Source organism: Tursiops truncatus, chromosome 12 (assembly GCF_011762595.2).
Source record: "Tursiops truncatus isolate mTurTru1 chromosome 12, mTurTru1.mat.Y, whole genome shotgun sequence".
In the NCBI taxonomy this organism is placed as follows: domain Eukaryota; kingdom Metazoa; phylum Chordata; class Mammalia; order Artiodactyla; family Delphinidae; genus Tursiops; species Tursiops truncatus.
This window is the reverse complement of record NC_047045.1, coordinates 71,066,795-71,082,499: the sequence shown is the minus strand read 5'-3', so window position 1 is coordinate 71,082,499 and position 15,705 is coordinate 71,066,795. Positions and strand designations below refer to the sequence as shown.

Below are 15,705 nucleotides of genomic sequence, written 5' to 3'. Positions count from 1 at the left end.
TAGTTGATCATTTCCAAGCCTGGATATACTTGATATATATTCATTAGGAAAGTTAACATTTTGCTGTCTTGTAGGATCACTTTCACGGACCTTAGGCTGGGAGCAGGTTGACATAGGACTTGAAAATGTCTAGATAAGTGAGGCTTATTGGTAGCAATCTGTTAAGGAGACGAGCTTGAGTCTGATGAGTTACTAGCATTTTACATAAGACTGAGACAATGTCAGTAATCCATATTACATAACGCAGATGGGGAAGTGGAGATTGGGGGGCCACTGAATAAAGTTTTCACGTGTAGTTTGGTTTTAAGGTTATCAAAAGACCTCCTAGCTTTCTGCAATATTCCCTTAATATTCTGATGAAAATTTAAATCTCACAATTGGATATTCTTTTATTTCTTCCTTCTAAAACACAGTACATAAGCTTTTACCACCTTTTATATTGCTTGATAAGTGAGTTTTTCAGAAACTTCTCTGGGATCAAGTTTTGATTAGGGAAGGGAGCACTATGAAGAACTAAGGGAAGGCCACATGTCTATAAGAATTTATGGACTGAATTTAGCTTATTTGCTTTAAACTTGAATGGTTTTGTTGTTGTTAATGATAGGACTATTTTCTCAGAAAATTCAAATAATTGATTTTATAAACTGGAGTTACATCTAGAAAAGTTAACACACAGCATTATCTTGAAGTTTCAAGGGGAAAAAAGTGGTTGACTGGAACTTCACCTATGTTTTTGAGCAAAACAATGTTGAAAGAAACACATTTTGAATAGAAAATTTTATCTGGCTCTTTCATATTTCAAACGTAATTGTAATTTGACAGAGAGCGTTCCATTTGTCTGCATTTGTTTAGATGATATTACACTAAAAGGCAGTATTTGGACTGTAGAATGTAGCTAGTGAGAACATAAGTAATATAAATTTAAGAAGAAATTAGCTTTTCCACATGAAATAAAATAAAGGATCAAATAAATTCAACATGATTCTGGTGACTAAAGCAAAACTACAAAGTATATTATTATAGTTTTTGGTTTCCTGTTTGGCCCATATGTTAAACTTTCAAACATCAAACAATATAATACTAATAGCTACTAAAACCAACTAGCACAATATTAAGGTTCCTAAAGCTTAGTTCATTTTTAATGTCATAAAAACCCAATTCCCATTTGAATTCTGTAACCAAACATACCTTTTGTGCTTCACAAGATATTCTAAACATTGTCTCTTTCAGGATTCCCTAGAATTCTTGAGTATTTGAAAGTTAACTCAAACTGAATCCCACAATTCCTTACTAAATTTGGTGGATCTTCTGAGCAGGCTTTCATTTTGGAGAATATGCATACATTCTTCAAAATTTTGAAAAGAACAGAGGCTTTCACACATGTCAGTTTTTAGTTTCATCCAATCATTAGTTTTCTGAAGAACTTTTTTCTTGACAATATTTTTGCAAGTTTTTAATTTTTTTTCTTCATTTCTTTCTATGTACTTCAACTCTTTTACCTGCAGCTTATCCAGCTTTTCATTTTAACTTTCATCTAGAGGTAAAGATTTTACGCATGGCAAGACTGAATCTAAAAATAGGTGTCAGGAAGTAATATAATAGATCATCAAGTATTATATGGGTTTCTTCTCTATCTGTAGCACTGTTGATAACTTTAGACAGTTCAAGCTTGTGTATGTCACCGTGTTTCTCACATCACTTTCATGATGTCCAATGTCATAGGCACTCTAATGGTATGTCTGGCCAAAGACATTTACACTCATGCATTGCTAATGCTGAGGGGTTATTCGGAAGCAAATCTCCATTGTGATGAAGATCATTTTCCAAATGCACACTTTGCAAAGTAGCCTGGAGCAGCAGATATGGCTCTAGTGGCCTTCCACATCTTATACTGACAGCCTCCCAACTGGTAAGAGTTGATTCCAGGAAAATGACCATAGTTTCAGAAAACAAAAGTTGTTGGCACTTTCCCTCTGTTTACCATGGTAATTACTGCAGCTACCTTAGGACTTCTGGGATTTCTTGCTGTTTCTGTCATTGGTGTGTATCCCATTCTATCCTTAAAAATATTTCCCCAAGTTTGTCGTAAAATGCAGGGCTCCAACTCATTTTGACTGTTCTAACAATGATATTTTGTGAAAACACATCTCATCCTAATTTTCGATAAAGTTCCTCACATTCATCCAAGGGCATATGAAACAGCCCCAACATGAAAGCTAATATGGCACCTGTACTTCCACCACAAATGCAGTCAGAGGGCTGGTGAACTGGCTTCTGAGTGAGTTCACCTGATTTCCGCAATGTCTAAAAAGCAACCACACCCCTTGTTCTTCCATCATCAGTTGTGCGAATTAGGGTTCCTCTTTCTTCACTGGATTCATGCAACCAAATTAAGGCCAGAATTTCTCTAACTGCAGCCTGAAGAATGCCATCCTTAATTTGTCTCAGTCATAATAAATATGGAATAATTCTTTCATTGGCAGCCACTCCTTTTCCCTCAGGAAATTCTTGAAGATGAAAAGTCAGTTGTTCAACCCTATTAATGCAGAGCTTTGGCTCAGTTGTTCTTAATGCTTGAATAAATGCCCAGGTTCTGTCATCAGTACTCATCCTGGCAATCTTGTCTTGTTGAAGAGATAAACGCTTTTTCTTCTCTCCGTTTTTGTCTTTGCTAATAGTCTGCTCAGTTTTTAACTGCCTCTTCCTGTTCTTTGGACTGAATCATACTTTAATTTGGGAATGTATCCACCAATTTAACCACCTACACTAAAGTTTGTACACCTTCAGTGGGATGAGAAAGAGAGTTAGCTGTACTTTGTTTAGTAGAAACTAGAAGAACCTCATTTGTCCTCTTCTTCCTTCCTCTGACCTGTATCTGGTACAGCTTGTACTCTTTTGTCTGGACTATTGCAGTGCTTTCTGGTGGTTTTCCCATCTCTTATCTTTTCCCCTTTAATTTCATACCCTTAAAAGTCACCAAGGTATCTGAAATGTAAATCTGATCATGTCAGTACACTTCTTAAAGTCAGTACACTTCTCAAAGTCCCACCTCCCAGCCCTGTGTAGCCTAAGCTGTGATCACAAATGATAGGAAGATTTTGTCCTCACAGGTAATTTGTTTTGAGTTCAGTGTTTTAAAATAACTTGAATTTGAGTATCTTTAGGACTCTGCTTGCACTCCTCAAACTTGCCACCCACATACTCTTCCTTACCCTTAATCATTGGGATTACCTATCTGGTCCTGAAAAAATTTGGACTCAGGACCTCTGGCTTGTAGATAGAGTCTCAGCTTTCTAACCAGGCTTTCTAAAAGGCTCCCCTCCACCTGACCCTTACTTACCCTTCCAGCCTCATACCCCATACCTTAGTGGCTCAAAAACCAAATTGTGTTGGATTTTTGCCTCTGAATGTCTTTGCTCACTGATTCAGTTCAGGACTCCTCTAGGCAGAGGCTGAAATAGGTACCTATCCTTTCTACCCTGTGCATACCATATCTAACATTACAACTCTCTCTTTACTTTCAGTCTCCTCCATTAGACTGTGAGTTCCTTGAAGGTAGGGACTTTATAATATTAATATTAGAAACCCAAGTCCCCAAAACAGTGTCTTACATATTAAAAGCTCAATTAACACTTTTTGACACTAAACTAAGGAAGACTGCTTACAGAAGGTGCCCAAGGAATGTCTTTAAGGTATCTAGATGATTGCTGGAAACAGGGAGATGGAATTTTTCAGGTTTTACTCAAAAGATATGGGAAAATAGGGACCCAATGAATCTAAGTTTATTAAATGACTCCAATAAAAAAAGCATCACACCCACCTGAGGCTCAACGCGAGGCACTTGTTTTTCTTTGGCTATCTTTTCTTTCTCAGAAGACTTTTCTTTGCCTTTCCTTGTTGTTTTGGAAGTTCCTAAAGATTTTTGTCCCTCACTAATAGTGTGGGAATCTGGACTTCCAAAGGTAATTAATTCCTCATGTTTCTCTCCATGTGCTAGAAAAACAAAAAAAGGAAACCAGTGAGTCATGATATAATAATAAAATCATGTCATGTAGGAAAAAGGGAAGAAGTCAGAAAAATGGTTAGTCTAAGGCATTTGGATTTTTTTTCTTTTTTTAAACAAGCAGGTGAGCAAACAAGCAGACAGCCCTTTTATAAAGATCTGTGTGACTCTCTTTTATACAATTGAGAAATAATTCACATACTATAAACTTCTCATTGAAATGTATAAATCATGGTTTTGGTTTATTCATAACGTTATATAATGATCATTACTATCTAATTTGTTTCTGATCTGGATGCTCTCCGTTCATTTTCTTGCCTAATTGCCTTGGCTAGTATCTCCAGTACAATATTGAATTGATTATTCTCTGCTTTAATATTTATTATTCCCTTCTTTCTGCCTACTTTGGGTTTACTTCTTTTCTTTCTTTTCCAGTTTTCTAGTTTTTTAAGGTGGAATATTAAGTTATTGATTTGAGATCTTTGTTCATTTTAAATGTAAGAATTTATAGCTATAAAGTTCCCTCTTAGTACTGCTTTCATTGTATCTCATAAGTTTTGGTATGTTGTTAGTTGTTTTTCATTCATCTCTAAGTATTTTTAAATTTCCCTTATGGTGCACTTTATTTCTTCATGTGGATACAAGTTACTGCATAGTGTCCTTTGATTTCAGCCTGAACGATTTCCTTCAGTATTTCTCATAGGGCAAGTTTGTCAGTGACAAATTTTTTCAGTTTTTGTTTTTCTGGGAATGAGGCTTTGAAAGAGATTCAGTTCCATTTTCCTGTACCAGGAATACAGGCTGTTAGTTTTTAAGGTTACTGCTGGCTGGAGACCAGGGGATGGGACTGGGGCAAGTAAAAATGTCATAAAGCTTACTGTTCTTAAAGAGATATGGCTGTTTTTCTTGAATAAAGCCTTTGTTAATTTCCAGAATTCTGAAAAGTTGATTCTGATCATCTCTGCCAGTTTTTTCATTGTTTTTATGGAGGAGTAAATTTTTGGAGTCCTTTTTCCTGCTATTTCCATTGGTGTCCTCCTGGATTTCTCTTCTTATTTGAAGCTTCTGAGTTATCTCTGCATGCTGTTTGCCTGGGGCAGAGTCCTGAGAGAACGGAGAACTCACATAGGCTAGGTCTCTCACAGCTGCCTGGAGACCTTGTCATAAGAGCATGAAATATCAAAAAACTCTGTGGAGTATGTGAGATTCCATACTAAACAGCTCAGCTCTTGAGTGTGATGAGTAGGCAAAGAAAAAAGTGGACTGATTTAACTTGTGAGCAGAAAAGTGAAAATAATGAGACCACAGAATGAAAATAAGGTTAAGAGTAAGAATGAGGCACAAGGGTAGAAATGATGAGCCATAGAAACTGAATCAAGAGAAAAAGAAAGAAGAAAAGAAGACAAAGATTTTTATAGGAAGCCACACAGTAAAATCACCTTTTATCAGAAACCCAGGATAGAATGTAGAGAGGCTGCAAAGGACATATTTTCTCTTTGGTTCTTTGATATCCTTTGTTAACCAAAAACTTTGAGGTTGAAGAAACACTATTTGCACAGAAATGGAAGCCCATTTATTTCAGCACCGCTTCCCTGCAGAGGCTCCTCATGCTGTCTCTGTTATATAGAGATGGTGCAGTACCAGCTCTTCATCTTGCCCAATATGAGGTGACTGGGCTTCGACCAGTCTCAGTGGCCACAGCTACCACCTCACTTAAATCCAGGTCCCAGAGATCTCAATGCCAGCAAAATCAGGAGTTAACTACAGTTTAGAGATCTATCTGTGGCCAATGCTACATAATAGTACCTCATAAAAACTGGAGTAGAAGAATTCATTCTTTTTATCTTGTGCAGCCAGACAACTGTGTTACCAGTTATGCTATGCTTACTGTAAAGCAGCAGTTCACAAATTTGATGAATGTATGAATCACTAGGGAGTCTGGAAAATGTAGGTCTTGAAGCCCAAACCCCAGAGAGTCCAACCCCTTAGAGTTTGATATGGGGCCCAGGAATGTACAGCTTTAAAAACTATCTCAGGTGGTTCTGATTCATACTTAGAGAAACACTGCTTTAAGAAATGTATACAGTTTTCCCTTTACTTGGAAGCAAATGTTGCAAGGGGATGGGCGGAAGGGAAGAATACCAGTGAATTAGAGTTCAGTGAAGCTGAAGGTTCCTTTACAAGAGTGGTTTTCACACTTTAGCCTGTGTCAGAACCACCTGAAGGGCTTGTTAAGAAACAGATTTCTGGACCCCACCCCCCAAAGTTTCTGATTTGGAAGGTATGAGGCGGAGCCCCGAAATTTGCTTTGTAACAAGTACCCAGGTAGTTCTGAGGCTGCTGGTCCAAGGACTGCACTTAGAGAAACACGGGTTTACATTTAGGAGGGTATAATTACCTTTTCCCAATATGAAGGATTTCGCTTTATGTTCTATTATTTTTTCTAACAAATACCCAAGTATTGGGAGAGCAAATGATATTTGTTGAATCCCTACGATGTTCTTTCTCTTTTAATTCTCAAAGAATCCCAGCAGGGTAGGTTCAGAGAGTTTATGTAATTTACTCAGACTCTCCCAACTGATAAATTGAATCAGCATTCAAGTAACAGTTCAAAGGACATGTCAGTCCCTTTCAAAATCGGAGTCTTGTAAGTCACCCCATCAGCAAAGTAAAACAGTAATTGCGAAGAATCCAGATCTTATTTCACTTGGTGCCAGTTATTGGCTGCTTTCAAAGTGGGCACAGAGCAACTGCACAACCGCAAGTGGACTGTAAGCACCGTGATTTTACAAGGGGGCAGCTTGCCTTTCTGCCAACAATCCCAGCCTGCTGAGAAGTGTTGTGCTAGGGAAAATCCTTTGGTCAAATAATCAAAAGACTTAGAAGTGAATCCTGGATCAGCCACTGTAGGTTAACTTTGGCAGGTTTATTGTATTCATAAAACTTGAAACCTAAGACTGTGCCACAGGCTTTAAAAAAAATCAATAAAAAACATTTAAAATAGGATCTTACCTAGTATCATACACCCCAGGTTTTTAAGATGTTAACAGATGTCAGATGAAATGGAATCTCAAGCTGCTCCATTAGGTATTTCTGGTGCTTTCTTTTTCTCACTACCCATAATTCTTAGTGTTTGAGTCATACATTTAGGCATGTTTGATTCCACTCAAATTAACATACTCTAATATTCAAGTTTACATATGTGAACATTTACTAGAGTGTGAGGCACACAGCAGGTGTATACCATCCTCTTTCTTTACATTATTAATATATACAGTAAAATAATTTCCATATTATTTAATGGCTTACAATATGGTAACTTTTTCTTCCAGGAATTACAAGTTCAACAAAGGTGAGGATATCGTTACATACTTCATTTTAAATTCCTAATTTCACCTAGTGTAGGGCTGAACTCATAGTATGTATTCATTATCAGATTGCCTAAGTTTAATATATAAAGCTTTATAGGGAATCTGTATGTGTTGGGAGCATATGTGTCAGTAAGATGCAAGAATAAATATCCTAGTAGGTCAAAATTGTGAAAAATGTGACCCCGCTTTGCATAGTCATGTAATTAGGAGAATTACAGAAATATAATTTTGATTTTATGATTAAAATTCAGTGCTTAGATTTATATATCCAGAAACTAAAAGTGGTTGGGATTTGAACATTAATATAATTTCTCAACTAGAAAACTTGTTTACAACAAAGTATACATTTACCAACTACAATCACACTTGGTAAATGTAAACAGAAACGCCATGTATATATGAATATATAAATATATATAGTAAATATATATAGTATCTACAATGCTTGGTTTCTTCAAATACTCTGAACTGGATACACCATGCATGTATTGTGCCTAAGAAAAAGCAATAATATAATATTTATTAGAGTTCAGGAAATAATGTTATAATCCTGCTAACAAAGTTAGCAGTGGGACTTGAAACCAAACACTTTTGAGAATGATAAAGTTTAATTCGAATAGATTAGAACTTCAAGTATGCAGGCCAGCAATATAAACAAAAGGACTCAAAATAACAAGACCGCTAATTATGTATAAAGGCAGATGATATCACTAAGTATTACCTGCTCAAGATTCTCCATTTTCTATTTTCTTAAGTGAAAGTAAGCAATTTTTACTGAAACTTAAGTATTGAAATATACTAAAGGTGGCACTGTTGCTTCATGTTAACCAGAGGCCAAACTTCCTAAAATTTTATAATAGAAATAGCCTAGGTTGTACCACGTTTCAGGCCTTATATTTTATCATGAGTTATAAAGATGTAAAATTTTGAAAAAAATTAAATTATATATTTTAAAAATTATATATTTTATTTCTCATAATAAATGTTTCAGGCCTTATATTTTATCATGAGTTATAAAGATGTAAAATTTTGTAAAAAATTAAATTATATATTTTAAAAAATTATATATTTTATTTCTCATATAAATTAAATCAGTAAATAGGGCAACATTTCCATTTAATCTACATAAAATTTTAAATTGGGTCATCAATGTACAAATAAAAAAACACTTGACCAATTTATGTTTGATATATTTTAAATTGAAAAGCAAGCTAAGTGAATAATTTTAAGACATTAATAACTTAATTTCTCTAAAATATATCACACTCTTAAGGTTAAAGTTTGTAGGTTATGAGTTGTAAATATAATTGACAAGTGGAAGTGGGCATATTGATATGTTTTAATTTAAACAAATTGGCTAACTAAAAAAACATATTTATAAACATGAAATTAGAGAAGGATTATTCTGAATTCAAAAGCCACTTAACTTTCAAACAGATTGAAACATATTCTTTCAAATAGATAATTTTCCTGGTTCATTTTAAATACAATTCAATCCTGAATTGCTTTTCTACTTTCAGCAAAAAATGTATTAGGTGACACAAGGTGTCATTTAATTTTAGCAGCTGATCATTCACACATAAACTTGTCAAATGTGATGTCAAAAAAGACATATAATTATTCCTAAAGACTTATTTTCTAGTTGGAATACACAATAATGATAAAGCCGTTTTCTGAAGTGCTACTAGGTTCTAGGAACTTTATATATATTATCTTGAATCTTCCAAACAACTTTGAAATAGAGGAGTTATTATATAATATAGGAGTTATTCTAATTTTGCAGGTGATAACCCAGTTTCAGGTAGTGGAATGTACAGTAGTTAGCCACTCTACTGTATTTCTCCACTTAATGTTAACTTCCTTTTAAAAACTTAATTCATATTATTAATTTTGTACCATAATCAAGATCTACATTTTACATTACTCTAGTTCATAAATTATACTACCGTGTTCCGTTACTGAAAATCCATCTGTGTCGGACAATTTGAACTTGAGAAACGTACATTACATTCCCAGGACTTATTTATCATGTAAATGGAAGTTTGTGCCTTTTGAGCACTTTTACTCAATTTCTATGTCCCGCAGCCACCTCTCTGGCAGCCACCAATCTGTTCAATGTTTCTATGAGTTCCATTATTTCAGATTCCACATGTAAGTGAGATCATACAGCATTTGTCTTCTCTGTCTGACTTATTTTCTCTTATCGTAATGTCCTCAAGCTTCATTCATGTTGTTGTGAAAGACAGGTTTTTCTTCTTTTTATGGCTGAATAATACTCCATTGTGCATACCTACCACAATTTCTTTACCCATTCATCAATCAGTGGACACTTGGGCTGTTTGCATGTCTTGGCTATTGTAAATAATGCTGCAATGAACATGTAGGTGCAGATATCTCTTGGAGATAATGTTTTCATTTCCTTAGGATATATACCCAGAAGTGGATTTGCTAGATCATATGGCAGTTATAGTTTTAATTTTTTGAGGAAACTTCATCCTCCATCCGTAATGGCTGCACCAATATACATTTCTACTAACAGTGTACAAAGTGTTCCCCATTCTCCATATTCTCGCCAGTACCTGCTACCTCTTATCTTTTTGATAATAGCCATCCTAACAAATGTGAGGTAAAATCTCATTGTGGTTCTGAATTACATTTCCCTTATGTTTAGTGATGTTGAGCATCTTTTTGTGTGTCTGTTGGCCATCCGTATGTATTCCTTGGAAAAATGTCTATTCAGGTCCTCTGCCCATTTTTTAATTGGATTGTTTCTCCTTTTGATATTGAATTGTATGAATTCTTTATATATATTGGATATTAACCTTTTATCAGATATATGGTTTGCAAATATTTTTTCCCATTCCATAACTTGCTTTTAATTTTATTGATGGTTTCCTTTGCTGTGCAGAAGCTTTTTAGTTTGATGTAGTCCTACTTGTTTATTTTTGCTTTTGTTGCTTATACTTTTGGTATCGATACCAAAAAATTATCATTAAGACTGATGTCAAGGATTTTATCCCCTATGTTTTCTTCTAGTTTGTAATTATATACAAATTTTAGGATTTTACTTTTTCTGTGAAAAATGCCACTGTAATTTTGATAGAGACGACATTGAATGTACACATGTCTGTGGGTAGTACAAACATTAAAAAAATATATTGGATTAGAAGCCAGACCTTCAGGCAGTAGCTTTTAAAGTATGCAAATAGACCTTTCAGGGAAAAACTGGGAGATGGGCAGTTCTGTCTGCTGTCTCTGCACTGAGCCCTGGAGGCCAGAGCATCCTTGGAAGCCTACTAAGAACTATTTGCTATATAGTCTTATGGGTCTTGGTGGACAAAACCCCATTGGCCTTTAGAGCTAGGTGTTTTGGGTGCCAGTCACTCATGTGGAAATTTTAATAGCTGGAGCACTAGACGTTCGGTCCAAACCCTTTGCTTTGGGTGTTGTGAGTTCCCTTCCAATTGTATGTCACTATGCTGGGTGTGGGGTTTATGGCGAGAGTATATCTCAACCTTTACGATACGTTTTGGTGTGAGTTTTTCCATTTGCCTGATGTGTAGGAGGTAATCAGCTGTGTATCTGTTTCTATGGGAGGAGGTAAATTCAGGAGCATCCTGTGTCACCATCTTAAACCAGAATTCAGTTTTCAACTCTTTTGTGTAAATACTAAAGAGCACAGTTACTGGTTACATAGTGTCAATGAAAAATTAATTAGTTGATCTAAGAAAGAAATGGAAAAGTTTTTCGAGTCAAATTGAGGATTATAACCCAGGAACAGCATTTCAGAAAGCTCTGAAAACTGTTCCACCCATTAGAAGTCAAGGCATAGTTATATAAGGTTTTTGAGACAGAGGGCTGTACATTAAATGATGAATTATTGACAGTTTACACAATCCAGATCTAAGTGTCATCTTGTCCCCTTACAAGATCAAGAAGGAATGTTATCCTTTAGGAGTTGTCTTGTTGATGCCAGGAGAATGTTGCTTTTTATGGTTGAGAAGGTATTTCTGCTGATGGGGGAGGTTTGGTAGATGTATAATGCAGATGCACAATGCACAGTAGAGGGGAAAGAGGAGACCAAAGGGCAGAGAACATTTTTTATGTTCACATATTTCTTGTCATGCCATACAATGTGAATTTTATTTCACAACAGTAAATGCATTTTTAGTTTCATAAGAAACCATGCACCTCATTGTTCACTGCAGCACTATTTACAATAGCCAGGTCATGGAAGCAACTTAAATGTCCATCGACAGATGAATGGTTAAAGAAGATGTGGCACATATATTCAATGGAATATTACTCAACCATAAAAAAGAATGAAATAATGCCATTTGCAGTGACATGGATGGACCTAGATATTGTCATACTGAGTGAAGTAAGTCAGACAAAGATCATATGATATTGCTTATATGTGGAATCTAAAAAAATGATACAAATGAACCTATTTGCAAAATAGAAATAGAGTCACAGATATAGAAAGCAAACTTATGGTTACCAAAGGGGAAAGGGGGTGGGGGTGGGGTAAATTGAGGGTTGGGAATTAACATATACACACTAGTATAGATAAAATAGATCATCAACAAAGACCTACCTACTGGATAGCACAGGGAACTCTACTCAAAACTCTGTAATGACCTATATGGGAATAGAATCTAAAAAAGAGTGGATATATGTATATGTATAACATTCACTTTGCTGTACAGCAGAAACTAACACAACATTGTAAATCAACTATACTCCAATACAAATTAATTAAAAGAAAAGAAACCTTGAAACTTGTCTTCCAACTTGGCTGTACCATTTTGTATTCCCGCTATCAATGTATGAGAATTCCTGTTGCTCTGTATCCTCACCAGCTTTTGGTGTTGTAGTATGCTCTTTTGTATTGTATAGTTTTATTTTAAAAATAATGTACATATGTTAATTTTTATGATTAGGCAATCTTGCTTAAAATTTGAAAAGAATATACATTGAAAATACTCATTCCTTCAGATTTAATTATTATACTGCATAATGTGATATAGTGCTTAGGAGTAGAGGCTATTTCAAATTTTTTTTTTAGTCTAAAGCATCAAACTATCATTTCCTTCTCAGGAATATTAAGAGTAGTTTACATTTTAAAAAATAAACCTGAATCTTCTTTCAGTAGGAGATTCTCCTTCTTTTAAATATTTTTAAAAACTTATCTTTAAAGTTATACTTTCCCCAAAACTTGGACAAACATAATTTTATAACTAGAAAAGTTTCCTGTACCTTTGTTAGATAATCATCTAGTAATCTTTACTAACTGGACAGATTTGTTTAAACTAGCCCTAAACAATCATATATTTTTGGTTTTTATAAACCAAACAGCAAGATTTTGAAACATGTAATCAATTAACAGAACAGGAAATGCCACTGGATTAAAGTACAAATTGTAAGCAATAAGGTTTTAATAATTACATGATAAATTTATTGTTAAATATTTCTAGAAGATATAAAACACATGAATAACATTTAGGGTGACATACCTTTGTTATCATTTTTCTCTAAGTCTTTTTGTGCTTGAACAAACATCAGTTGACTTTCAGTGAGAGGCCAACTGTTATACAACACCAAACACTGTATAATATACTTGTATACCTAGGAAATAAAATGCAATAAACAATAAAAATAAACATAGGATTTTAGGCACATAATAAATGCATATTTTCTGGATCATATAATAATACTTTAATTAGATACTGTCAGATGTTCTCCAAAATTCTATAATACCACAGTCTATAAAAGTTTATCCTCACAACCCCACAAATACTTACCATCATATATTCTAGTATTTATAACTTTTGCATTCATGTTTATAAATGAAATTTACTTATTTTACTTTTGCTACTTATCAGTTTTGGAATCAGAATTATATTAATCTCTTAGAAAGGATTGGAAGGTTTGTATTTTTTTTCTGTTTTCTAGAACAATTTACTCCTCAAAAGTCTGTTAGATCTATCCTGTAAAGCAGTTAGGCCTATAGCTTTTTGGAAAGGTAAAACTTTGATTATCATTTCAGTTTTATTATTCTTATTTATTCTTATTATTTTATATTTTCTTTTTTTTTACTGGAGCAGGTATGCCATTCCTCCCCCAACTCCAGGAATTTTACATTTGAAACAATTTTTGTCAGTTTTAAATTGCTAGTATAGAGTTGTATATAATACTTAAACTTTTTTTAAAACCTGTTGTTTGCATTTATACCTCTATCCTAATTTTTTGTTCTGTATTTGATTTATTTATATTTTCTTTCTTTTTTTCTTACTTGATTAGTCTTACAAGAAGCATGTTTACTTTATTAATCATAAGAAAGCATAGGTTTTATTAATTTTCCTAAATTTTATTCCCTATTTCATTAATTTCTACTCTCATTTTTATTAAAACTTTTTCTTATTTTTGAGTTATTCTTTTACTCTTTTTCTAACCTTTTGTTTTAATAGCTTAGTTCATTTGTTTAATCATTCATACTTTCTGACGAATTAATTTGAAAGTCAACATTCCACTGAATGCTACTTTAGATGTGGCTTACAAATTTTGATTTGTAGTTTTTTATTTTTATGGAGTCCTTTGTATTTAATAGTTTCTTTTTTAATGATTTTTTTAAACTAAAGAATTATTTAGTATATTTCACTGTGTTTTCACATTTATGGGATTTTAAGCAGTTAATTACTAATTACTGTTGCATTATGTTCAGATAACATTTACACAGTATAGTTTGGTTTTTATTGAGGCTTCCTGTGTGTTCTATGAAAAAGTATATTCTCTTTTATTAGGTGGAGTGTTCTATATAGATATCTAAAAGATTAAGCTTCTACTTAATACTTCATATCCTAATGATCAAATATATTGTGTTTCAGCTTGATCTACTTGTTTCTGAAAGATATGTGTTAAAATATTCAACTCAATTGTTAACTTATTTTTCTCTACAGCTCTAATAGTTTTGCTTTTTATTTATTGAGTCTAGGCAGTGAGGTGCCTATATGTCAGTTATGGTCATACTGCTTTATTTTTCCTTTTATTTTTATATAATATCCCCCATGAATCCTATGTATTGAGATATTAAAATATCACAGCTCTCTTTTGGTTGAAGTTTAAACTTTCTGTGCTATTTTGTTTAAAAGTGTCACCTTTAGACTACTTACAGTTGGATCTTATTTTTTATCTAACGTTAAAATTTTATCCTTCTAATTGATTAATAATCCATTTGCATTTATTTTAATTACTGCCATATTAGGATTTATTTTTGGCATTTTGTTTTTATTTCTTTTAATTAGTTAATTTATTTTCTTGGTTTTCAATGGATAAATCATGTTTTCTTTTGCTGCCTTAAATTATATGCATTGTCCTTTATTTCTTCAATTTAAGGCACATGCAAGTATGTTTTTCTTAATATATGAACTTTTCCAAAGTCTCATAACCACTAACTCATATATAATGTAAGATAATAACATCTACATTATAGGGTTAGTGTAAAAATTAAATTTGCCACATATTTTAAAATCTTGGCACAGAGAAAATTTTCAATAATTCTTCAATTCTGGTTATACACTAGTGGCACTACTTATAAAAAGTATTATACATGAACAATTTTTAGGAAAATAATTGTTGCAAGTTACGTTAAATCTTTATGAGCAGTACCATTAAATAGTTCTTTTAAATGTAAATTACCTGCTGTGGTGTGCTAGCATTTTCTTCTATAGTGGGTACAGAGATAGTTTCCTCATCCAAAATAGGCTGACCAGTGTCTACTATTGCACTTCCAGGTCTTTTATAGGATTTATGACCTCCTGGGACAGATTTCTTCTTAACGTAAAATTCTTGCTCTTTCTTGAATGAAGCATGAGTTGAAAGAACTTGCTTGCTAGCTGAATATGAGAAATATTAGGATTAAGTTAAGATATGTGGAATGCATAGTTATTACTGACTGTGTTATTTAGTTATATCCTTATAGAACACTCAAAGGGACAGGTCAATTTGTTTTGTTTTAATGAGATAAAAACCAACATCACTGGCTTCTTGAAAATATTCTGGTCTTAAAGAAACTTAGTGTAATGGTATATGACTTGCATAGAGCAATGCATATTCTGAGCCACCACTGATTGATAAAAGATTATACAACAATTCAACAATTTCTCATTCATTCTGTGCCGCTCTAATGACAATAAGCTAATACCACACACTCTGACTTCTTCAGTGTTTAATACTATGTGTGTGTATGTTACTGTAATTTTTAATTTTTACAATCATTATTTCTTAATTAACAGATAATATAAATACCATTGGAAGGGATACAAATAGATA

General features: G+C 33.5%; 1 protein-coding gene and 1 pseudogene across 1 annotated transcript in view; both read right to left on the bottom strand.

The window, feature by feature from the left end:
- ADGB (androglobin) overlaps nucleotides 1-15,705 on the bottom strand; it is a 188,165-nt gene that overhangs the window by 11,410 nt on the left and 161,050 nt on the right. The window contains exons 29-31 of the mRNA XM_073789314.1: nucleotides 15,073-15,269; nucleotides 12,891-13,002; nucleotides 3,821-3,993 (exon numbers count right to left, since the gene is read on the bottom strand). Of these exons, the coding sequence (XP_073645415.1) occupies nucleotides 3,821-3,993; nucleotides 12,891-13,002; nucleotides 15,073-15,269 (482 nt within the window). The remainder of the gene's footprint in view (nucleotides 1-3,820; nucleotides 3,994-12,890; nucleotides 13,003-15,072; nucleotides 15,270-15,705) is intronic.
- LOC109552778 (calcium-independent phospholipase A2-gamma-like) lies at nucleotides 1,211-2,935 on the bottom strand (annotated as a pseudogene).